At 38.0% G+C, this 25,719-nt stretch overlaps 1 protein-coding gene across 12 annotated transcripts in view; it reads left to right on the top strand.

Moving 5' to 3' along the window:
* Nucleotides 1-25,719, top strand: part of UNC13B (unc-13 homolog B) — a 237,719-nt gene that overhangs the window by 63,838 nt on the left and 148,162 nt on the right. For 11 of the 12 annotated variants that reach the window (XR_008291122.1, XM_053204957.1, XM_027039368.2 and 8 more), the window contains exons 3-6: nt 2,821-2,920; nt 17,848-17,965; nt 18,889-19,012; nt 24,583-24,656. Coding sequence is in view for 11 of the 12 variants with exons in the window: in XM_053204957.1 (XP_053060932.1) it covers nt 2,821-2,920; nt 17,848-17,965; nt 18,889-19,012; nt 24,583-24,656 (416 nt within the window). In the remaining variant the exon portion in view is untranslated. Of the gene's footprint in view, nt 1-2,820; nt 2,921-6,303; nt 6,416-17,847; nt 17,966-18,888; nt 19,013-24,582; nt 24,657-25,719 lie in introns of all 12 variants that reach the window. The other variant, XM_053204955.1, reaches the window with a different exon arrangement.

Below are 25,719 nucleotides of genomic sequence, written 5' to 3'. Positions count from 1 at the left end.
GTGCATATATCAGTGTTTGCTTTTGCAAATGTATCTGTATGCTAGAGTCCAGAAGCAGAGAGTTGCTAGGCTGGAGGTATGCATTTTTTAAAAATTTGGTAGCTGCTGCCAAATTTCACTTAATGAAAGTTTTGGGGAGATTATACTCAGGCCAAAAGTATATAAGCGTTTATCCAAATCCTTACAAAGATTCAGTAATATGGAACTTTTTAATCTTTGCCCATTAGAAGGTGAGAATAGTATTTACAGGTTTTAATATACATTTCCTTAATTGTGAATGCTAAGTTAGAGGGACTTAATGCTGGTTGCTGCTGGGGAAAAGGGAAGGTACTGGGGATTACTGGGAAAAAATTCATGACTGGGAACCCATGGGAATCTGAAAAGCCAAACCTTGGGTACAACAGGAACTAAAAGAGTCTCTGAGCCTACTCCAGTTTCCACTAGCTAAATCTCTTTTCTTTCTGAGAATCTGTTCTGTTTTCCTTTCTCTTCTACCTGTCTTTCTATGCTTACCTTGTTTGCACACAGCCCATAATGGTTGCTCCAGTGGAATATATATGCCTCTCCGACAACCATCAGTTGTCACTATTTCTTTGTTTTCCCTATTTGAAATCGTGTGAGAGGGAATTGGATTGTTTTCAGTTTTTTGCCAGTTCATGGATTGACTGCTTTTGAGTGGCATCTAAACCTGCTCTGATCAGCTATGATTGGATGTGGGGAGTAGAATACAGAATCATATGATAGAAAACATAGCTCAGTGGTCTATGACACTGCTACTGGATATGTATGGGAATCTCTTATGTGGGTGGGCTTGCCTCCTCATAATAAAGTATAATTCTGGTAAACTTTCCATATCTAAGTATAGAGCTATATGATTTTTTAATGATTTCATAAGGATTTAATAGTCATAATTAAAATTTTTTAAATTAATGTTTATTTATTTTGAGAGAGAGGGAGAGCATGGGCATGCAAGAGGGAGTGCACAAGTGGGGAGGGGCGGAGAGAGAGGAAGAGAGGGAATCCTAAGCAGATTCTGAACTGTGAGCGCAGGGCCCAATGTGGGGCTTGATTGCATGAACTGTGAGATGATGACCTGAGCCAATTGCAAGAGTTGGACCCTCAACCGACTGAGCCACCCAGGTGTCCTAGTCATAATATTTAAAATGGCTATGATTTGGGGCCCCTGGGTGGCTCAGTCGGTTAAGTGGCCGACTTCGACTCAGGTCATGATCTCGCGGTCCCTGAGTTCGAGCCCCGCGTTGGGCTCTGTGCTGACAGCTCGGAGCCTGGAGCCTGTTTTGGATTCTGTGTCTCCCTCTCTCTCTGCCCCTCCCCTGTTCATGCTCTGTCTCTCTCTGTCTCAAAAATAAATAAATGTTAAAAAATAAAATAAAATGGCTATGATTTATTGAGCACTTGATATATCAGAGCATTGCCTAAATACTTTCATAAACGTCTTATTCTTATTTAATTATCACAACAAACTTAGAACATTGTATTCTCACTTTTATTATTTAAAACAATTTTTAAGTATAGCATAACATACAAAGTTAGGTTAGTTTTATGTGTACAACATAGTGATTCTACAAGTTTATACCTGTGTTCACCACAAGTGTAGCTACCACCTGTTACTACATAACACTATTACAATACCATTGCTTATATTCCTCATGCTGTGCATTTTATTCCTGTGACTTTTGCATTCTATAACTGGAAGCCTCTATCTCCTCCCCATTTTGCCCATCGCCTACCACTGTGGCAACCATCAGTTCTCTGTATTTATAGGTCTGATTCTGCTTTTTGTAAAACTACATAATTTTTATTTTTATTTATTTATTTTTAATTTTTTTAAACTACATAATTTTTAATGATGCTTAAGAGAAAGACTTACCTTGTGCTAGAAGTGCATGGCAGGGCCTATTTTCTCACACCCCTTACATTAGTTAATCATTTTAAACAATGTTTGCCAATTTGATGAGCCAAAAATGATTGTCTTTTTTCATTTTATGTTATGATTAATTTCTTACATAGAAAAGTGAACTCTTAATTCAGTGCCTCTAATCATGGTTTATGCTAAAGTGGTACAGGGAGAGTGGTACAGGACTAGTGCTGTCTTAGGCACTAGTACTCAATTTATATTCTCAGGTTAGAGAATCTCCTTTTCCCAACTCTGCAGTAGTGTTGCTTTTTGTGTAAGTTGTGGTTTAGGCCAACCTGAATAACTTAAGCTGGGAATCCATTTCCTTTAGGAGGATTTTTTGCTGAATTCTTGTTCTGTCAACAGCAAGAGATAACCCTTCCTCTTCAATCCTTTACCACTTTTTCTTTTATGGTACTTACTTCTTCATTTTACTATATTTACATATCTTTTCTACTAGATCGATTATATTTGTTTTTTTTCAAACTAAAGATGGGCTGTAATATCAATTTTGTTGGTTATGATGAATGTTTCAAAAGTTTAAATAAATTAGAATAGGATATATTAATGTATCCCAACTTGTATTGTATAAAGCTTTCATTTTCATTATGTATGTGTGTGTGTCTACAGGATCAAATATGTATTTCTGAAATTTGAAAAACTATTACAGTTTATACTTTTGAGAAGAGAGAATTAATGTTTTATAATTTTTTGCAGTTCTGTGGGCTTAGAATGATGCTGTATTGTACAATATATAGTTTTATTTTTGCTTCAATTTCTAATACTTTAATTTGGATTACTCAGTTCCAAAGGGTTTGTGAGCTTGGGTAACAAATCTGAGCACTAAGTATTACATCTTCATCTTGGTTTTTTTTTTTTTTTTTTTTGCATTTTTTTTAAAGATAAATTTAACACCTATGTGACCCTGAAAGTGCAGAATGTGAAGAGCACAACTGTAGCAGTTCGTGGTGATCAACCTTCTTGGGAACAAGATTTTATGTTGTAAGTACTTCAGAGTGGCAGCAGCATGCCTTACGAAAACTACAGTTAAACAGGAATAAGTGAGGTGTGTGGTGGGTGAAGTATATCTGCAGTTTTGTTCTCTCTTGGATTTGTTGTGTTTTTCTTTTTAATTTGTTTTAATCTATTATTTTTTTACAAAGAGGGTCTTTTTTTGTTTGTTTTTTTTTTAGTTAGTTAACATACAGTGCAATAGTGGTTGCAGGAGTAGAATTCACTAATTCATCACTTACATACAGTACTCGATGCTCACCATAACAAGTGCCCTCCTTAGTACCCATCTAGCCTGCCTCCACCCACCTCCTTCCATCAACCTTTAGTTTGTTCTCTATTGCTAAGTGTCTCCTGTAATTTGTTTCCCTCTCTTTTTCTTCCTCTGCTTCCCCTATGTTCATCTGTTTTGTTTTTTTAAATTCCACATATGATTGAAATCATATGGTATTTGTCTCTCTCTGATTGACTTATTTTGCTTAGCAAGATACATTCCAGTTCCATCCACATCATTGCAAATGAAAAGACTTCATTGTTTTTGATGGCTGAGTAATATTCCATTGTGTGTGTGTGCGCGCGTGCACGCACGCGTGCTCATGCATATATCCAGTGAAGAAATGGGCAGAAGATATGAATAGACATTTTTCCAAAGAAGACATCCACATGGCAAACAGACACATGAAAAGATGGTCAACATCACTCATCATCAGTGAGTGATGCATGAGTGCATATTCACATGTGCAGGCACATGCGCACACACACACACTACATCATCTTTATCCATCATCATTCAGTAGACATTGGGGTTCTCTCCACAGTTTGACTATTGTTGATAATGCTGCTATAAGCATTGGGGTGGGCATGTACCCCTTCAAATCTATATTTCTATATCCTTTGGGTAAATACCTAATAGTACAGTTGCTGGATCATAGGTATTCCTATTTTTAGTTTCTTGAGGAACCTCCGTACTGTTTTCCAGAGTGACTGCACCAGTTTGCATTCCCACCAGCAATGCGAGAGGGTTTCCCTTTCTCCACATCCTTGCCAACACCTGTTGTTGTCTGAGTTGTTAATTTTAGCCACTCTGACTGGTGTGAGGTGGTATCTCAATGTGTTTTTGATTTGTATTCCCTGATGATAAGTGATGTTGAGCATCTTTTCATGTGTTGGTTGGCCATCTGAATGTCTTCTTTGGAAAAATGTCTGTTCATATCTAATGCCCATTTCTCCACTGGATTATTTCTTAACTGGGTGTTGAGTTTGACAAGTTCTTTATAAATTTTGGATACTAACCCTTTATCCCATATGTCATTTGCAAACATCTTTTCCCATTCTGTAGGCTGACTTTTAGTTGTGTTGATTGTTTCCTTTGCTGTGTGGAAGCTTTTTATCTTGATGAAGTCCTAATAGTTCATGTTTGCTTTTGTTTTCCTTACTTCTGGTGACATGTCTAATAAGAGGTTGCTCTGGCCCAGGTCAAAGAGGTTGCTGCTGTGTTCTCCTCTAGATGTTGATTGTTTCCTGTCTCACATTTAGGTCTTTCATCCATTTTGAGTTTATTTTTGTGTATTTTTGCATGTTGCCATGCAGTTTTTCCAGCACCACTTGTAGAGACTGTCTTTTTTCCATTGGATATTCTTTCCTGCTTTGCCAAAGATGAGTAGACCATATAGTTCTGGGTCCATTTGTGGGTTTTCTGTTCTGTTCCATTGATTGATGTGTCTGTTTTTGTGCCACTACCATCCTGTCTTGACGACAACAGCTTTGTAATATGGCTTGAAATCTGGAATCATTATGCCTTCAGTTTTGTGTTTCTTTTTTTCAGGATTGCGTTGGCTATCTGGGATCTTTTGTGGTTCCATACAAATTTTAGGATTGTGTGATCTAGCTCTGTGAAGAATGATGATGGTATTTTTTTAATGTTTATTTATTTGAGAGAGAGAGAATGGGAGTGAGTGGGGGAGGGGCAGAGAGCGAGGGGATAGGATCTGAAGCTGGCTCTGTGCTAACAGCAGAGAACCCAATGTGGGTCTCGAACTCACAAACTGTGAGATCATGACCTGAACTGAAGACAGACACTGAACCCACTGAGCCACCCAGGCGTCCCTGCTGTTGGTATTTTGATGAGGATTGCATTAAGTATGTAGATTGCTTTGGGTAGTATAGATATTTTAACAATGTTTGTTTTTCTAATCCATGAGCATGGAATGTTTCCCATTTCTTTGTATCTTCTTCAATATCTTTAATAAGTCTTCTATAGTTTTCAGAGTACAGATCTTTTACCTCTTTAGTTAAATTTATTCCTGGGTATCTTACTGTTTTTGCTGCACTTGTATATGGGATCGATTGCTTAATTTCTTTCTCTGCTGCTTTGTTATTAGTATACAGAAATGCAGCAGATTTCTCCAAGTTGATTTTATATCCTGCAATTTGCTGAACTCATGTATTAGTTCTAGCCTTTTTTTTTGGTGGTGTCTTTGAAGTTTTCTACATAAACTATCATGTTGTCAGCAAATAGTGAAAGTTTGATTTCTTCCTTGCTGATTTGGATGCTCTTTATTTCTTTTTGTTGTCTGATTACTGAGGCTTAGGCTTCTAGTACTATGTTAAATAGTAATGGTGAGAGTGGGCATCCTTGTCTTGTTCCTCACCATAGGGGAAAGGCTCTCAGTTTTTCCCCATTAATGATGATATTAGCTATGGGGCTTTTGTATATGGCCTTTTTTTTTTTAATTTTATTTTTTAAAATTTATATCCAAATTAGTGAGCATATAGTGCAACAATGATTTCAGGAGTAAATTCCTTAGTGCCTCTAACCCATTTAGCCCATCCCCCCCTCCCACAACCCCTCCAGTAACCCTCTGTTTGTTCTCCATATTTAAGAGTCTCTTATGTTTTGTCCCCTTCCCTGTTTTTATATTATTTTTGCTTTCCTTCCCTTATGTTGATCTGTTCTGTGTCTTAAAGTCCTCATATGAGTGAAGACATATGATATTTGGCTTTCTCTGAATAATTTCGCTTAGCATAATACCCTCCACTTCCATCCATGTAGTTGCAAATGGCAAGATTTCATCCTTTTTGATTTGATTGCTGAGTAATACTCCACTGTATGTGTGTGTGTATGTGTGTGTGTATGTGTGTGTGTATGTATATATATACACCACATCTTCTTTATCCATTCATCCATCCATGGCCATTTGGGCTCTTTTCATACTATGGCTACTGTTGATAGTGCTGCTATAAACATTGGGGTGCCTGTGTCCCTTTAAAACAGCACACCTGTATCCCTTGGATAAATGCCTAGTAGTGCAATTGCTGGGTTGTAGGGTAGTTCTATTTTTAGTTTTTTGAGGAACCTCCATACTGTTTTCCAGAGTGGCTGCACCAGTTTGCATTCCCACCAGCAATGCAAAAGAGATCTTCTTTCTCCACATCCTTGCCAACATCTGTTGTTGCCTGAATTGTTAATGTTAGCCCTTCTGACAGGTATGAGGTGGTATCTCGTTGTGGGTTTGAATTGTATTTTCCTGATGATGGTTGATGTTGAGCATTTTTTGATGTGTTGGTTTGCCATCTGGATGTCTTCTTTGGAGAAGTGTCTATTCATGTCTTTTGCCCATTTCTTCACTGGATTATTTGTTTTTTGGGTGTTGAGTTTGATAAGTTCTTTATAGATTTTGGATACTAACCCTTCATCTGATATGTCATTTGCAAACATCTTTCCCATTCTGTCAGTTGCCTTTTAGTTTTGCTGATTGTTTCCTTCGCTGTGCAGAAAACTTTTTATTTTGATGAGGTCCCAATAGTTCATTTTTGCTTTTGTTTCCTTTGCCTCTGGAGAGGTGTTGAGTAAGAAGTTGCTGCAGCTGAGTTCAAAGAGGTTTTTGCCTGCTTTCTCCTCGAGGATTTTGATGACTTCCTGTCTTATGTTGAGGTCTTTCATCCATTTTGAGTTTATTTTTGTGTATGGTGTAAGAAAGTGGTCCAGGTTCATTCTTCTGCATGTTGCTGTCCAGTTTTCCCAGCACACTTGCTGAAGAGAGACTGTCTTTATTCCATTGGATATTCTTTCCTGCTTTGTCAAAGATTAGTTGGCCATGCGTTTGTGGGTCTATTTCTGGGTTCTCTATTCTGTTCCATTGATATGAGTGTTCTCGTGCTAGTACCATACTGTCTTGATGATTACAGCTTTGTACCAGCTTGAAGTCTGGGATTGTGATGCCTCCTGCTTTGTTTTTTTTTTTTTTTTTTTTTTCCAGATTGCTTTGGCTATTCAGGGTCTTTTCTGGTTCCATATAAATTTTAGGATTATTTGTTCTAGCTCTGTGAGGAATGCTGGTGTTATTTTGATAGGGATTGCATTGAAAGTAGATTGCTTTGAGTAGTATCAACATTTTAACGATATTATTTCTTCCTGTCCAGGAGCTTGGAATCTTTTTCCATTTTTTTGTTTCTTCTTCAATTTCTTTCATAAGCTTTCTACAGTTTTCAGTGTATAGATTTTTTCACCTTTTTGGTTAGATTTATTCCTAGGTATTTTATGGGTTTTGGTGCAACTGTAAATGGGATTGATTCCTTGGTTTCTCTTTCTGTCGCTTCATTGTTGGTGTATAGGAGTGCAACCAATATCTGTGCATTGATTTTATATCCTGCAACTTTGCTGAATTCATGAATCAGTTCTAGCAGTTTTTTGGTGGAATCTTTAGGGTTTTCCATATAAAGTATCACGTCATCTGGGAAGGGTGAACATTTGACTTCCTGCTGCTTTAGGATGAAATGCTCTGAATATGTCTGTTAAGTCCATCTGGTCCAGTGTGTCATTCAAAACCATTGTTTTCTTGTTGATTTTTTGATTAGATAATCTGTCTATTGCTGTGGGTGGGGTGTTGAAGTCTACTATAATGGTATTAGTATCAATGAGTTTCTTTATGTTTGTGATTAATTGATTTATATTTGGGTGCTGCCACATTTGGTGCATAAATGTTTACAATTGTTAGGTCTTCTTGGTGGATAGACCCCTTGATTATGATATAATGCCCTTCTGCATCTCTTGATACAGTCTTTATTTTAAAGTTTAGATTGTCTGATATAAGTGTGGCTACTCGGGCTTTCTTTTGTTGACCATTAGCATGGTAGATGGTTCTCCATCCCCTTACCTTCAACCTGAAGGTGTCTTTAGTTCTAAAGTGGGTCTCTTGTAAACAGCATATAGATGGATCTTGTTTTCTTATCCATTCTGTTACCCTGTGTCTTTTGATTGGAACATTGAGTCCATTGACGTTTAGAGTGAGTACTGAAAGATATGAATTTATTGCTATTATGTTTCTTGTGGAGTTGGAGTTTCTGGTGGTGTTCTCTGGTCCTTCTAATCTTTGTGGCTTTTGGTATTTATGTATGTATGTGTGTGTATATATGTGTTTGTGTGTGTGTATGTATGTATATGTGTGTGTATGTATATATATTTGTATAAATCAGTAAATAATTTTTTTTTTCATCTTTTCTCCTCTCAGAGAGTGCCCCTTAAAATTTCTTGCAGGGCTGGTTTCATGGTCACCAACTCCTTTAATTTTTGTTTACCTTGGAAACTTTTCATCTCTCCTTCTGTTTTGAATGACAGCCTTGTGGGATAAAGAATTCTTGGCTGTGTATTTTTCTGATTCAGCACATTGAATATATCCTGCCACTCCTTTCTGGCCTGCCAAGTTTCTGTGGCTAGGTCTGCTGCAAACCTGGTCTGTCTTCCCTTGTAGGTTAAGAGAACTTAACTTTTTTTCTCTTGCTGCTTTCATGATTTTCTCCATGCCTGAGTATTTTGTGAATTTGACTGTGATGTGCCTTGTTGATGGCCGGTTTTTGTTGAATCTAATGGGGGTCCTCTGTGCTTCCTGGATTTTGATGTCTGTGTCTTTCCCCAGGTTGGAAAAGTTTTCTGCTATGGTTTGCTCACATAACCCTTCTACCCCTATTTCTCTCTCTTCCTCTTCTGGGACTCCTATGATTCTGATGTTGTTCCTTTTTAATGAGTCACTGATTTCTATAATTCTTAAATATGCTCTTTTGCCTTAATCTCCCTTTTTTTTTTCTGCTTCATCATTCTCCATAAGTTTGTCCTCTGTATAGATGATTCTCTGTTCTGCCTCATCCATCCTTGCCACCACAGCATCCATTCGTGATTGCAGCTCAGTTATAGCATTTTTTATTTCATCCTGACTAGTTTTTACTTCTTTTATCTCTGCAGAAAGGGATTCTAATCTATTTTTGACTCCAGCTAGTATTCTTATTATCGTGATTTTAAATTCTGGTTCAGACATCTTGCTTGTACATGTGTTGGTTAAGTCCCTAGCTGTCTTTTTTTCCTGCTCTTTTGCGGTGAATTCCTTTGTTTCGCCATTTTGAAGGGAGAAAAAGAATTAATGAGGTAGAAAAAACGAAAATTAAAAAAAAACAAAAAATTAAAATTAAAAAATTAAACACATACACAAAATCGAATAAATGATGTCAGATCATAGGTGTGTTTTGGTCTGCGTGTTGAAAGTGGCTAGATAGATTAGAGAAACAAGGGGAAAAAAAGAAAAAAAAAGGAAATCGTTTGAAAATTTGAAAAAATGATTACACTGAAGTAGACTAAATTGAAATGATGGAAGTAAAATAGTATTTGAAAAAATTTACACAAAAGTAAAAAATATAGTAGAAAGAAAATTAAAAATATTTTTAATAAAAATGAATTTTTTCCTTTCTGTATTCAAGAAAAAGAACAGAAACAAAAAAGAAAAAACAGGAAAAGCGTTTGAAAAAGTGAATACACTGTAGTAGACTAAAATAAAATGATGAATTAAAATCGAATTTGAAAAACTTTCACAAAAGTAAAAAACATAGTAAGAAAAATTAAAAATATTTTAAATAAAAATTGAAGATAAAAATGAATTTTTTCTCTTTCTGTATTGAAGAAAAAGAAAAGAAATGAAAAATTAAAAAAAGGAAATCCTTTGAAAATTTGAAAAAGTGAATACATTGAAGTAGACTAAAATAAAATGATGGAAGTAAAATTTAATTTGAAAAAATTTACATAAAGGTTAAAAATATAGTAAAAATTAAAAAAAAAATTTTTAATAAAAATTGAAAATTAAAATGAATTTTTTCTCTCTCTGCTGAATTCTGTGGTTTTGGTTGTGCAGATTGTTGTGTTAATTCTCAGATCAGTTTTCTAGGTGTGTAGGATTGGTTAGTGTTGGTCTGGCTGTATTTCATGGACACGAGACACACAAAAACTTCCATGCTGTTCTGCCATCTTGGCTCCCTCCTCCACCTCAGTGAGTTTCTTTATGTCAGTATTTGATTTATATATTTGGGTGCTCCATGTTGTGACATAGATGTTTACAATTGTTAGATCTTGTTGATTGATAGACCCCTTAATTGTGTTATAATGCCCTTCTTTATCTCTTGTTACAGTCTTTGTTTTAAAATCTAGTTTGTAGGGGGGCACCTTGGTGGCTCAGTTGGTTAAGCGTCAGACTTTGGCTCAGGTCATGATCTCATGATATGTGAGTTCTAGCCCTGCATTGGGTTCTCTGCTCTCAATGCAGAGACGCTTCAGAACCTCTGTCTGTCTCTTTCTCTCTGCTCTTCCCCAGCTCTCACATGTGCACTGTGTCAAAAATAAATAAAACATTAAGTTAACATTAAAAAAAATCTAGTTTGTCTTATATAAGTGTGGTTACTCCACATAAAAAAAAATTTTAAATGTATGGCTACTCCAACTTTCTTTTGACCTTCATTAGCATGACAGATGCTTCTCCATCCCCTCACTTTCAATCTGCAGGTGTCTTTAGGTCTAAAATGAGTCTTTCATAGGCAGCATACAGGGGCCTCTTGTTTTTTTAAATCCATTCTGATACCCTATGTTGTTTGATTGGAGCATTTAGTCCATTTATATTCAGAGTGATTAATGAAAAATATGAATTTAGTGCTCTTGTGTTACTGTAGAATTGGTGATTTTGGTCATGCTCTCTGGTCCTTTCTAGGTTTTGTTGCTTTGTCTTTTTTTTCCCCCATTCAAAGAGTCTCCCTTAAAATTTCTTATAGGGTCGGTTTAATGGTCACAAACTTTTTTTGTTTTTGTTTGGGAAGCTCTTTATCTCTCCAATTGGAATGACAGTCTTGATCTATAGAGTATTCTTGGCTGCATATTTTTTTCCCATTCAGCGCATTGAATATATCTTGCCACTCCTTTCTGGCCTGCTAAATTTCTGTGGACAGATGTGCTACAAACCTGATCTGTCTTCCATTGTAGATTAAAAAACTTTATTTCCCTTGCTGCTTTCAGGATTCTTTCCTTGTCTGTGTATTTTGTGAATTTGACTATGATATGCCTTGGTGGTGGTTGACTTTTGTTGAATTTAACAGGAGATCTCTGTGCTTCTTGGATTTTAATGTTTGTGTCCTTCCTCAGATTAAGGAAGTTTTCAGTTCTAATTTGCTCACATAAGCCGCCTTCACCCTTTCTCTCTTTTTCTTCTGGGATTCCTATGTTATGAATATTATTATGTTTTATTAAATCAGTGAGTTCCCTAAGTCTGCCTTCATTATCCCTGACCTTTGTTTCCCTCTTCTTTTCAGGTTCATTATTTTTCATAATTTTATCTTCCATATCACTAATTTGCTCCTCTGCCTCATCTGTCCTTGTTTTTATGGCCTTCATTTGTGTTTTCATCTGGTTATAGCATTTTTAATTTTGGCCTGACTAGATACTAGTTCTTTTATCTCTGCAGAAAGGGACTATCTGGTGTCTTCTATGTTTTTTTCAAGCCCAACTAGTATCCTTATAATCGTTTTAAATTCGAGTTCAGACATCTTACTTACATCTACATTGATTAAATCCCTGGCCATCATTTCTCCTGTTCTCTCTTTTGAGGTGAATTCCTCTGTCTTATTATTTTGGAGGAAGAAAAAAACAATGATAATACAATGAGATAAAAAATTTTAAAAATGAAATAAAGAATGCTAGAACCTATGTGTGTGTTTATAAAAAAATATATATATAAAAAATAAATAAATTTTGGTCTTGAATCCAAGAAGTAAAAGAAGAGAAAAACAACAAAACAAATACAGAAACAACTGAAAAGTACAAACAAACAAAGAACCCAAATGAAGCTAGATCCTCCAGTTTTCTGTAGAGCTGAAACTTTGCAGCACTCTATGGTCAGTAGACTAAACTTGTGGAAGGGATTGTGCTGGTGTTCTGAGGGAGGGGCCTGCTGCTCTGATTCTCAGGAGGACTTGCCTTAGTGGACATGTGCCTAGAGGGTGCAGGGGAGTGGAACTTGGTGTAACAGTTTTATTCTCCACTTGGTGGTGCTGTTTATCTTACTAGGGTCAGTCAGTGTTGGTGGGCTAATGGTGAAAATGGTTCATTCCCCCCCCCCAGTCTTCACAGTGGGAAGTTCACACCCTCACAGGTGTGTGATCAATCACCCCTCCTGTGTGCCCCGTGTGTCCTCTGCTCCCATCAGCTCCCTGCATTTTCCCTGTGTCCCAGCTGTCCACCTACCAGCTTTTCCAGAGCTTTATCTTAGGCGCTGCTGTGTTTCAAAACCCTGCACTTCCAAGACCCCTGCGGTTTGGATCCACAGTGATCTGGGGGTGGGTCTCACTGTGCTGTAGCCAGGGCCGACTTATCCCAGAAAATGATCATGTCACTGCACAGCAGCTTCTCCCCCTTTCCCTCTCTCTTGTCCACGAAGATGGCTTCCTCACCTCTGCAGCACCTAAGCTCTTTTCTCCCCCAGTGTACCTCTCTGTACTATGTACCTGCCACATTCTTTCTTTCAAATGATGCAGATTGTTCTGTTAATCCTCAAATTGGTTTCCTAGGTGTTCAAAATGGTTTGATGTTGATCCATCTCTGTTCAAGGGAGGAGGCAAACCCAAGGTCCCCTTACTACTATGTCATCCTAACTCCTCCCTGCCCCATTTTATTTCTAAAGTACTCTCTACACCCAATGTGAGGTTTGAATTTATGACCCCAATATCAAGAGTTGCATGCAACACTGAGCCAGCCAGGCACCCCCATGCCTTTTTAAATTATAAAGTAGATTTATCTCTAGCCTCCTTGAAATGTGAAGGTCATTCCAGTAGTATCCCTGGAGTAAATTTGTCTCTTGGATTTGTAATCTATTCTATCTTATATGAATTATGAATGCAAGTAAACTCCCAATTAATTCGGTAAATATACTACCTAGTCAGATTTTCCCAGTGGTCAGAATTATGAAATAGTATAATATACTTAACATGATATTAGATATAATTTAAATCTTGCTTCAATTCTCAGAAGGCTCCTTGAAGGTATGTGGTTATGCTTGTGTGTGTGTGTGAGAGAGAGATATGGACAGAGAATGAGTGTATGTGTATACACCTGGATTGCCTGCTATAGAAGATGAGCATTTCTGTGCTTAAAATCCTTTTGCTTTATGGAGTGAAATGTCATACCTAACTCTAATTAATAAAAATGAGTAACAATTAGTAGAATTTCTTGTATATGACACAAAAATTAATATATTACGATTGTAAGCTCTAGCTTTAAAAAACTTGGCACTTGGGTCGCTCAGTCAGTTAAGCATCCAGCTCTTGATTTCAGCTCAGTTCATGATCTCAGAGTTCATGGAATCGAGCCCTGCACTGGGATCTGTGCTGACAGCATGGAGCCTGCTTGGGATTCTCTCTCCCCTTCTCTCTACCTCTCCCTTACTCTTTCTCTCAAAATAAACACATGAACTTAAAAAAGAAAAAAAAGAATACTAAGGGGTACCTGGGTGGCTCAGTTGGTTGCACGGCCAACTTTGGCTCAGGTCATGATCTCATGGTTCCTGGGTTTGAGCCCTGTTGCGGGCTCTGTGCTGACAGCTCAGAGCCTAGAGCCTGCTTTGGATTCTGTGTATCCTTCTCTCTCTGCCTCTCCCCTGTTTGGCTCTGTCTCTGCCTGTCTCTCAAAAATGAATAAATGTTAAAAAAAAAAAATTAAAAGGGGAGAAATTTATAGAATATCATTTTTTTTTGAGAGAGAGAGAAAGAGAATGTGTGCATGTGTGCATGCATCAGTGGGGGAGGGACAGAGTTGGGGGGGGAGAGAGAATCCCAAGCAGGCTCCCAAGCAGTGCACAACCTGATACGGGGCTCGAACCCACAAACTGTGAGATCATGACTTGAGCCAAAATCAAGAGTTGGACACCCAACCAACTGAACCACCCACGTACCCCTAGAATATCATTTTTTTTTTGTTTATGTTGAGAGAGCAAGAGAGAAAACATGAGTGGGGGATGGGCAGAGAGAGAGAGGTAGTGCAGAGCCCAGTGCAGGTCTTGAACTCTTGAACCATGAGATCATGCCTGAGCCAAATCAGATGCATAACCAACTGAGCCACCCAGTTGGCCCTGGAATATAATTTTGAAGGACTAGGCAAATCATTGAGTTTTTAAAGGTCTTTTTTTTCCCTTTCTCTCTCTCTCTCCCTCCCTCTCTCTCTCTCTCTCTCTTTCTCTCTCTCTCTCTCTCGACAGATGGAGAGAGAGAATCTTAAGCAAGCTCCATGTCCAATGCAGGGTTTAGGGCTCCATCTCATGACCGTGAGATCATGACCTAACCAAAATCAAGAGTAGGTCAGTCAACCAACTATCTACCTCGGGGTCCCACGTCTGTCTTTCTTACAAGATTATGCTTGTTTTCTGGGAAGTTAGGAATGAGGGTGTCAAACAAGAAAATGTATTAAAATTGCTGTGAGATTTGAAGTTGAAAATAAAATTGCTTTACAAGTATTATAGTGCATCTCAGAGGCGCAAAGGGATGATTATTTTCTTGTAGATACATTCCAATCCTTTGGACTTTTAATAAATTGTTTCTTATAATACCATTTAGGAAACTTGTTTATAAAGAGTTAAAAGGTAAGATTATGAGGTGTTGGGCTAAGACAGTAGTGGAAGGGATAGTTAGGAGAAGAAGGAAAGAAGATGTTAAGGAGGTAGACTTTTCTTACATGATTGGAGAGGTGTTATGCTATTTACTAGGATACCGGACATAATAAGGTCAGTTGTAGACAAGCTTATATTTGGGGTTCTTACAGGACTAGTAGGAAGAGAGGTACAGAAGATGGTTAGGAACTTAAATGTGGCACTCAGGAAAGAAGTCTGGATTGGAGAAATATTTTGATCAGTTGGAGCTGTAGGTGTAGATGAGAAGGCTTAGGGAGAGAGTGAGTAAATTGGGGAAAGGGCCTGGGGTAAAGCCTGGAGAGCACCAGCATTTAAAGTGGGACAGAGGGAGTGAAAAAGAAATGAACAGAGAGATAGAAAGAGAAATAGGACATAGTGGTGTCCTGGAAGCTGAGAGAGAACTGGGTCTTCAAGAAGAAAGAGGGCAAGTGATGTCACATTTCTCACTGGTTGCCTCTCTCTCAAGATTATAAACCATATTCATTCCCTTTCTCAGTTGCAAAGTTGTGAAAATGAGACCATGCATTCCTTTCTTTATACATGTAGTGTGCAAAGTTAGCTATGAGTGGTTTATTCAAGTCTCTTCCTGTGGCTATGACACTTAAACCTAGCAATCCTACTTTCTTCTGATCTCCAATTGCCAGTAATAATCACTTACTATAACTCTTCACAGTATGTGAAACCTAGCCATCAGCAGCCTCTCATCAGCATAACTAGCTTTATTCTTATGTGTTTATTTTCAAATTTCCCCTGCACTTCCTCTTTCAACCTTTCTGTTATACGTGTGAATTTTTTTCATCTCCCATCTGGAGATGCTGTGAAGTTTGCTGTCTCCTCTGTTACCCATGGATTTTATTAGCTACGTTTTCCTCTTTCCTGCTCTTATTCCTTATTCATCCTACCCTGTTCTTTTGTCACTGGCGGCTCCATTGCTGGTCTCTTGTCTCTCTTTCTCCTTTTTCCTGATGTATTATGTGTCAGTATCTAATACTCATTTTTGTATTTCTCATTATTTATCTTTAATATTTCTGTATCTTATTTCCAGGACTAGATTATTCATTAAAGGGAAATTAGGGAGGGCATCTTTACTTAGAATTTGTTTAGCCCAAAATCTTATATACAGGTATGCACATATACTGTTGATTAATTAATAGAGAAAAGAAGCTCCCCCAGAGCTCTGGGGACAAGGCATAAACAGAGCTCTCAGACTTCTTTTAGTTGGGTCTGCTGAACACACATAGGTGAGATAAGAAACTTATTGTAGAAGATATCCTCATTGTTTGAGTTTTCTTCCCCAGGTTTCCTTGCAGAAAAGATTTTTTTTCTTTATCCAAGTTAAGCTGTAAAGATCTCTATTTTTTTCATCAATTGGATTGAGATGTTGTTTAGGACTTGCATTAGGAACATTACGTATGTATCCCCGTGCAGTTTTTCTTTTCCAGATTAAAGAGATGTGGGGTTGTCATGTTTCTTTTCTAAGGCTAATCGATTATTTAGGCTGAATGAAACTGTGTGACAGAAAGCTTAGTTTCGCCACACTGTGAACACCTTAACTGAGTGGGTGAATTTAGTCACCTACTTTGTGACTTTGAATAGCTCTACAGTTAGCTTGGAAGGTTTTAGAGACAGGAATTGGGTCCTGTATTGTGTGTCTTGCCCATAGCACCAAACCATATGCATTCTATGTGCTCAGGAAGCATTAATTAAATAGACAAATGAACTCATTAGTACATTGTTCTATTGTATTTATGTAAAGGTAAATTTTCTTTGCTTCACTTGTTTTCAACACACTTGAGAATTCTGTGGTTGTAATACCACATCCTAGACATGTGAATCTGAGAACATGTATCTTTAGAACACAGAAACCAAGCTTTCTCTGAAGTGTGAACTTGAAACTTTAGGTGATGAATAGCTATTGTCTTCTTGAGAATACCTTTCTGCTTTTTCTTCTAGAATTGGCCTTTTCTCATCTTTCTTACATTTCCTTTCAAATAATCCTGTATTTCAATAAGCGCTTTTTGGAGAATGTTTTTAGCATTAATGTAAGTGGTTGTTCCACTTTAAGACTATAATTTGAGTTAGCCCTTCTAAGTTGATAATCTACCATGTATGATGCTGTTTTTGCTTACTGGTTATGTGGTTCTTTCTGGAATGATTTCTTTTCGAAAAAAAAATTTCCTAGTTATTATAGGAAAATCACTGTGTCAATCACTCTCCTGTGATAAACATTTTGTTTATATGGGACACTGTCTACTTTAACTGATAATGACCAGTGGGTTCTCCAGGGGCCGAGTGATGTGAACTGGCACACTCTAGTGTCCCTTACCTGCCTCTGACCACAAGGACCCATCACAATTAGATATTCTCAGGGGCCCTTTTGCTTCTGCTTAGAATCCCTTTCGTAAATTTTGTTAAGAAGCTTTGATTTTTCCTAAGTTTCCTGCATATAGTTTGTAAGTGTAAGTTGAGGACAGTGTTACTATTCATAATAAAACTGTTTAGTATGTAGAGACTGTAAGCATGCAGACCTGGCATTAATGACCTCCTTACTTACCTTAATTTTTTTGTGTGTGAAAATGCATTAATCTAACCATGTTTGTAGCTCCAGAGGAGAGGGAACAGATGGACAAAGCTTTTTGTTATGGATACTTACATAGTTTTCTAGGAACCTAAAGAATGGTTGTAGTGTTCTGGGACATTTTGATTTTCCCTGATGATAGGATCCTGGTGAGAAAGTATTTAAGGTTTAGCAAAACCTTGAATATAGTAGATATATGATTCATATAATCTGGCTTTTTTTTTTTTTTTTTTAAGTAACCTCTACACCTAACACGGGGCTCAAACTCACAACCTCTATATCAGGAGTCACATGCTTTTCCTGAGCCAGCCAGGCACCGCTATCTGGCTTTCTTTAAAGGGCTTTCTTCTTTCCTTTAGTGAGATTAGTCGCCTGGACCTGGGTCTGAGTGTGGAGGTATGGAACAAAGGACTGATCTGGGACACCATGGTGGGGACCGTGTGGATTGCACTGAAGACAGTTCGTCAGTCGGATGAGGTCAGTCAATGCATTGCCCATTTGGAGGTACATTTCTAGCCCGTGCTTATCTCCATTCTACCTCCATTCAGCTAATACTCATCCATGTATCCATGCATCTCAGATTGCTCTGTCCTCCACCCCCCCCCCCCCCTTCTAATTGGTGAGCACTGTCCTGGGATCAGTCTCATTAAACTTCCTGAGCCTGGGTCCTGAACTCTGCTTTAATTCTTTAAGTCACTGGTTCCCAGGGAACTGATTTCAGTCGTCCATCTTCCACATGTAAAAGAGTTTAAGGAATTACCATGCGTGGCAATTTTCATTCATACTGTCTCTATACATTATTTCTAAGACTAGTGTTCTACCTCATTTCTCCATAGACACACTCACTTTGAACCTAGGAGAATATGTATTGTATTCCTGTTTAGCTTTAACCTTGACAATGTTTTCTCTGGGAGTAGGGATAATACAGGTATGCCTCTCTTTCCTAAATTCTTTTAGTTCTGGCTAAGTCTCTACTTCCCCAGGCAGACTAGAAGTTCATTTTTATTGTGGCCCCAGTTCAGGTCTACTTTAACTAGCAATGTGAGTAGCTCTCTACTGATTAGAAGTGGTAACACATTTTAGGTGATACACTCATTAAAAATTGTGCAGATTAAATAATGATCTATGGATATGTTTGGTTTTTGAGTGTGGTACTCTGGACTTCTATCTGCAGTGGGCTTGCAGAGAGCTGAGCACAGTGAAAGCTTCCACCAAAGAAGGAGAATGGCAGCCACATGCAGCAGAGGCAGGTTGTGACGGTGGTGTGTTTGCCTCATCAGGATGTGAGTGGTCCTCAGGAGCTCTCCAACAAGGAAATTTAGAGAAAACACCAGCTCTTAAACCAGGAGGAGGAGAGCCATGAAAGGAGTAAAGTTTAATCTCAGATCTCTGTTTTCTAGGAAGGGCCTGGAGAGTGGTCCACGTTGGAGGCAGAGACACTGATGAAAGATGATGAGATATGTGGAACTAAAAACCCAACTCCTCATAAGATTTTGCTTGATACAAGATTTGAGCTGCCTTTTGGTGAGTCTGTCAGATTAGACATTAAAAACCATTTAACACTTTTTAATGTATTATTAACCATTGTTTGCTTGTCTCATTACTGTATTTTTTGCCTTGTCTGCTATTTCTTTTGAGGGCATTCTGTCTTCTACCTTATTCCCTATAACATCTAGTCTAGGAATGGTGCAGACTCTAGAATGGTGCTCATTAAAGAATCCACAGTAAATGCACTAAGTTTTCTGTGACTGTTCATTTTAATGACTTAGGAAATATTTGCTTGTTCGAGAACATCAATGACTTATTCTTTTGACAATTTAGCATACATTATTTTGAAGTGAATATATGCCTTATGATTTATCAATTTAAACATTGAAGTAGCATTGATAGAAAAGCTATTTAAAAATAAATTTTAGGAGTGCCTGGGTGACTCACTTGGGTGACTCACTGATTTCGGCACAGATCATGATCTTGCATTTTATGGGTGTGAGCCCCATGTTGGGCTCTGTGCTTCCAGCTCAGAGCCTCGAGCCTGCTTCAGATTCTGTGTCTCCCTCTCTCTCTGCCCCTCCCCTGCTCGTGTTCTGTCTCTCTCCCTCAAAAATAAATGTTAAAAAAAATACAAATAATTTTTAAAATAGGAAAAATACATGTTAATAGCAAAAAATAAGTTTTTTATATATACAGTTTTGCTGGGAGTGGATTTCTGGGCTCCTCACACTGCCAGTCCATCCCTCATTGCGTTTTATTTAATTTATTCATTTTTATTTTAAGTAGCCTCCCTGCCCAATGTGGGGCTTGAACTGAGAACCCTGAGATCAAGGGTTGTATGCTCTGCAGACTGAACCAGCCAGGTGCCCCTGACTCATTGTATTTTAAAGAGACCTTCTCTTTCTTTTTAAAAAAAAAATTTTTTTTCTACATTTTTATTTATTTTTGGGACAGAGAGAGACAGAGCATGAACGGGGGAGGGGCAGAGAGAGAGGGAGACACAGAATCGGAAACAGGCTCCAGGCTCCGAGCCATCAGCCCAGAGCCTGACGCGGGGCTCGAACTCACGGACCGCGAGATCGTGACCTGGCTGAAGTCGGACGCTCAACCGACTGCGCCACCCAGGCGCCCCTCCCTACTTCTCTTTCAACACTGCATCACGTATGTTGTCATTGGTGGTGGTGTACATTTCTGCTAGATTTTGAGTTTGATTTTGAGGGGTCTTGTGTACTTTTTTTTGGTAACTGTAGAGTTTGCTTGGCACATGATAGGTGTCGATAAATGTTTTTTTGAATAAATGTGAAGGTAAAATCTCAGATAAGTCTGTCTTTGATGTGAGTTAACGTGAATGTGCTAAGCTTGTGCCTCTGTAATAACCACATTTGGGATACAGTATTAAAAGCTTAATAAAGAGTCCTTTTTTTTTTTAAAGATGTTTATTCATTTTGAGAGAGAGAGTGAAGAGAGAAGGGGAGGGAGAGAATGCGAAGTAGGCTTCACACTGTCAGTGCAGACTCCAACGTGGGGCTCAAACTCACAAAACTCTGAGATCATGACCTGAGCTGAAACTAAGAGTCTGAAGCTTAACCAGCTGAGCCACCCAGGCGCCCCTGAAGGGTCCTTCTAAGGAAGAATTTTAGCTTACAGAATACCATATTGTGGCAAAGGAATTTTCTTTTGGGTATTCAGAAACCTGTGAAATATTCTGTTCAGTTATGTACTATTATCTTTTAAAAATAGTAATATGTGGGGTGCTTGGGTGGGTTCAGTTGGTTAAATGTCTGACTGTTGATTTCAGCTCAGATCATGATCTCATGGTTCACGGGTTTAGGCCCCATTTTGGGCTATGTGCTGACAGAGTGGGATTCCCTCTCTCCCTCTCTCTCTCCCCCTCCCCTGTGTACTCTGTTTCTCTCTCTCTCTCTGAATAAATACAAAATACTAATATGTTTTTTTATGATGTGGAAAGTTCAGAAAATACAGGTTTGCAAAAGGGACATTAAAATTTCTAATCTCTTTTTTACGTGTTGAGATGTTTTGTTTTATTTTTTTATGCACATAATACAGTTTTTCCTATAAAATAGCACTGTATATATTACATTCTGACCTGTTTCACTAATTACATAAATAAATGCATATAAAATAAATGCTACTCCTTTATAATTTCCATGGTTGATTTTTTATTGTGTGAATACACAATGATAATAAAAGTAGCATTTGTTGACTAATTACTGTGTGTCAGTGGGTATATCACTAAGCATTTTTGCATATTTCCTCGTATAATATTCATTATTTAAATCCTTCGAGGTGGACCTAACTATTGTCTCCTTTTTAGAGATAAGGAAGCTGAGGCAGAGAGTATTTAGGTCTTTTGCCCAAGGTCACATAGCTAGTAAGTAGTAAAGCCAGAATTTAAACTCCACTGATTTGGCTTTGGAACCTGGGCTTTTAATTTAAACTATAATACATTTAACCATTCCTCTTGGTGGGTATTTTGATTTTTCAAAGTTTGTGCTGTTATAAACAGTAGTGCAAGAAACATCCTTGTAGCTCTATGTTTTTTAAAAACTATCTTGTGGGTGAGGCAGTGCACAGTGGTTTAAAAGTTACCTGTTGAAAATTGAGTCTTTGTCACAAATATGTTCTTTTACTTACAGACTACCATGATTAGTACTTTCTTGTGTATCTTTCCAGAGCCAGTCTTTGAATATATAAGTATATATATAAATGTCAACCTCTTTTAAAAATACAAATAGTAGGGGTCGCCTGGGTGGCTCAGTTGGTTAAGTGTCCAACTTCGGCTCAGGTCATGATCTTGTGGTTTGTGAGTTCAAGCCCCGCATCAGGCTATCTGCTAACAGCTCAAAGCCTGGAGCCTGCTTCGCATTCTGTCTCCCTCTCTCTCTGCCCCTCCCCTGCTCGCACTCTGTCTGTCTGTCTCTCTCTTTCTCTCTCAAAAGTAAATAAATATTTTAAAAAATAGGATTTTCTAACACGTTTGCTACACCTTGCTGTTAGCCACTTAATGTACCTTGGTGAATCATTCTACATCAGAACATATAAACAGCTCTTCCTCCCCTCTCATTTCTTTTTAACAAGTGTGGAGTACACCATTTTATGGATGAGGAAGAACTATATAAATTAGGTTGTAGATTACTTGAAGATTTTATTATAAAACTTTAAAATGTTGCCACCAGTTGCTGAAGAGCTGTTTCAGGGGAGGGAGGTGAACGTTTGAACCAGAGAGACAAAGGAGAAAGGCCTGGATTTGATTTCTTCATGTGGACTACTGAAGAATATATCTATTTAAATGTCTCCAAAGTTGATCTGATCCATATATTGCCTACGTTTTCTCTTTTGTGTTAGGTATACAGATGTACTTGATGTTTTTATTTTATTTTTTAAATTTATTTATTTTTTTGTTTTTAAGTTTATTTATTCTTGAGAGATAGAGACAGAGCATGAGCAGGGGAGGGGGAGAGGGGGGGAGACACAGAATTCGAAGCAGGCTCCAGGCTTTGAGCTGTCAGCACAGAGCCCAATGTGGGGCTCGAACCCACGAACTGCGAGATCATGACCTGAGCCGAAGCCAGACGCTTAATCGACTGAGCCACCCAGGCGCCCCAATGTTTTTATTTTTATTATTATTTTTACTTAATGTTTTATTTTTTTAAAGTTTATTTACTTTTTGAGAGAGAGAGAGAGAGAGAGAGAGTATGTGCAAGTGGGGGAGAGGCAGAGAGAGAGGGAGACTGAGGATTGGAAGCATGCTGCCCACTGACAGCAGAGAGCGCAGTGCAGGGCTTGAACTCCTGAACCAGGAAATCATGACCTGAGCCGAAGTTGGTTGCTTAACCAACCGAGCCACCCAGATGCCCCTTACTGATGTTTTTAAGAGATTTTTTTTTTTGGAAGTTGTCACAGTCTTAATTGATTGGTTAATTGGTCAGTTTTAAATATATAGAAATGAGGATATAACCTTATTTTTTCTTCTTTTTTAAAAAACTTTATTTTGAGAGACTGTGTGCACACACGGCAGGGGGGAGGGGCAGAGAGGGAAGGAGAGAATCTCAAGCATGCTCTGGGCTGTTAGCACACAGCCCAACTTGGAGCTTGATCCCACCAACCTCGAGATCATTACCTGAGCCAAAATCAAGAGTTGGTTGGCTGAGCCACCTAACCGACTAAGCCACCCAGGTGCCACTAGAGAGAGAATCTGAAGCAGCCTCCGTGTACAGTGCAGAGCCTGAAGTGGAGCTTGATCCCTGACCCTGGGATCATGACCTAAGTAAAATCAAGAGTCAGATGCTCAACCAACTGAGCCACTTTGGCGCTCTTTCTCTTTTTTTGATAGTAGCCATCCTATTGGGTGTGAAGGGGGATCTTATTGTAGTCTTGATTTGTATTTTTCCTAATGATCAATAATGTTGAACATCTTTTCATGTGCTTATTGGTTATTTGTATATCATCTTTGGAGAAATGTCTATCAAGTCCTTTCTTGATTTTTGAATTGGGTTTTTGTTGTTCTTGAGTTTGAGTTCTCTATTCTGAGTGTTAATTCCTTATCAGATATATTTTGTAAATATTTTCTCTGTCTATGGGTTACCTTTTGATTCTGTTGATAGTGTCTTTTGATGCAGAATTTTTTTTTTTTTTTTTCTTAAATTTCATGAAGTCCATTTTGTCTGCTTTTGCTGTCATGGCTTGTACCTTTGGTGTCCTCTCCAAGAGATCATTGCCAAATACAACATCACTCAGCTTTTGCCCTATATTTTCTTAGAATTTTATAGTTTTAAGTTTTTAGTTTAGGTCTTAATTCATTTTGAGTTAATTTTTTGTATGTGGTGTTAGGTAAATGTCCAACGTTCTTTTGCATGTGGATATCTAGTTTTCCCAGCACCATTTGTTGAAAGATGCTTTTCCCTATTGAGTGTTTTTTTTTCTTTTAAGATTTTATTTAATCTCTATACCCAACATGGGGCTCAAACTCACAACCCTGTGATCAAGAGTCACATGCTCTTCTGACCTAGCCAGCCAGGTACTCCTGTTATTGAATGTTCATGGTACCCTTGTCAAAAAATCATTTGACTATATGTGAAGGTTTATTTCTGGGCTCCCTATTCTATTCCATTGTTCTATATGTCTGTGCCATGTTGTTTTGATTACTGTAGTTTTATAGTAAGTTTTGAAATTAGGAAATGTGAGTCTTCCAGTTTTGTTCTTCCTTTTCAAGATTGTTTTTGGCTATTTGGAGTTACTGGGATGCCCTATAAATTTTATTTATTTTTTTCCCCTATGAGTTTTAGAATGGGGTTTCCTATTTCTGCACAAGAAATCATTGAGGTTTTGATAGTGATTGCATTCAATATGTAGATCACACTGGGTAGTATTGACATTTTGACAATAAGTCTTCTGATCCAGTGGGAATAATAGAATATTATTTTGTTTTCTGTGAAGATGCAAGATCATATTCATGTCAAGAACCAAGCCCACCAGTAAAATTGTCCATCACTTTCTACCTTGATTATTTCTTGGAATAAAGGATTATTGGTGCATGATCAAATTATTAACCTCGTAATGTAATTTCTTCTTTTTCATGGTAGATATCCCAGAGGAGGAGGCCAGATACTGGACTTACAAATTGGAGCAAATCAATGTCTTGGGAGCTGACAGTGAGGTAGGAATTGCATTATTTACGTTACAGAGATGGGAGAATATTTCTTTTCTTTTTTTTTTTTTAATTTTTTTTTTAATTTTAGGGAGCGTAACTGGGGGAGAGGGACAAAAGGAGAAAGAGAGAATCTTAAGCAGACTCCATACTCAGAATGGAGCCTAACATGGGGCTTGATCCCACAACCCTGGGATCGTGACCTGAAGTGAAATCAAGAATCGGATGGTCAACCGACTGAGCCACCCAGGCACCCTGGGAAAAATTTCTTTATAGGACACTTTATAGTTTGTCAAGGGAAGAGGACCCAAGAGCATGTTGAAGAATGAAAGAATTTAAGCTACATTAAAGAAACAAGGAAGCTGGAAGATCATTGGACATTTAGAAGGATCTATCTCCCACTTTTTCTATTTTTCTCATTGTTCCCCATTAATGGCTGAGTTGGCACTAGTCTGGCTCTAGACTTTTTGGGTGGGAGCTTATACTAGGGAAACTGTTCTCTTGTTACAGAGATGAGCAGAAGGCATTTCTTTTGCTAATTTCCAGATGTTTGGTATACAGTTGACTCTTGAACAGCGTGAGTTTGAACTGTATGGGTCTAGTCATACACAGATTTTTTCTGATATAGTACTGTAAATGTAATGTGTAATAATGCAAACATATATGATTTTCTTAACATCTTTTTTCTCTAGTTTATTGTAAGAATACAGCATATAATACATATAACATACAAAACATGCATCGACTCCTTATCGGTAAGGCTCAACAGTAAGCTATTAGCAGTTAAGTTTTGGGGGGAATCAAAAGTTATATGTGAACCTTTGCCTGTGTGGAAGGTCAGTGCCCCTAATCCCTCATTGTTCAAGAGTCAACTGTTAAGGGTGCCTTGGTGGCTCAGTCGGTTAAGCATTCAACTTCGGCTTAGGTTGTGATCTCATAGTTTGTGAGTTCAGGCCCCGTGTTGGGCTCTGTGTTGACAGGAGCCTGCTTGGGATTCTCTCTCTTTGTCCCTCCCTCCCTCCCTCTCTCTCTCTCTCGCAAATAAAATTTTAAAAAGTCAACTGTAAATTGT

Source organism: Acinonyx jubatus, chromosome D4 (assembly GCF_027475565.1).
Source record: "Acinonyx jubatus isolate Ajub_Pintada_27869175 chromosome D4, VMU_Ajub_asm_v1.0, whole genome shotgun sequence".
NCBI lineage: Eukaryota > Metazoa > Chordata > Mammalia > Carnivora > Felidae > Acinonyx > Acinonyx jubatus.
Note: the sequence above shows the minus strand (reverse complement) of the source record. Positions and strands in the feature narration are given on the sequence as shown.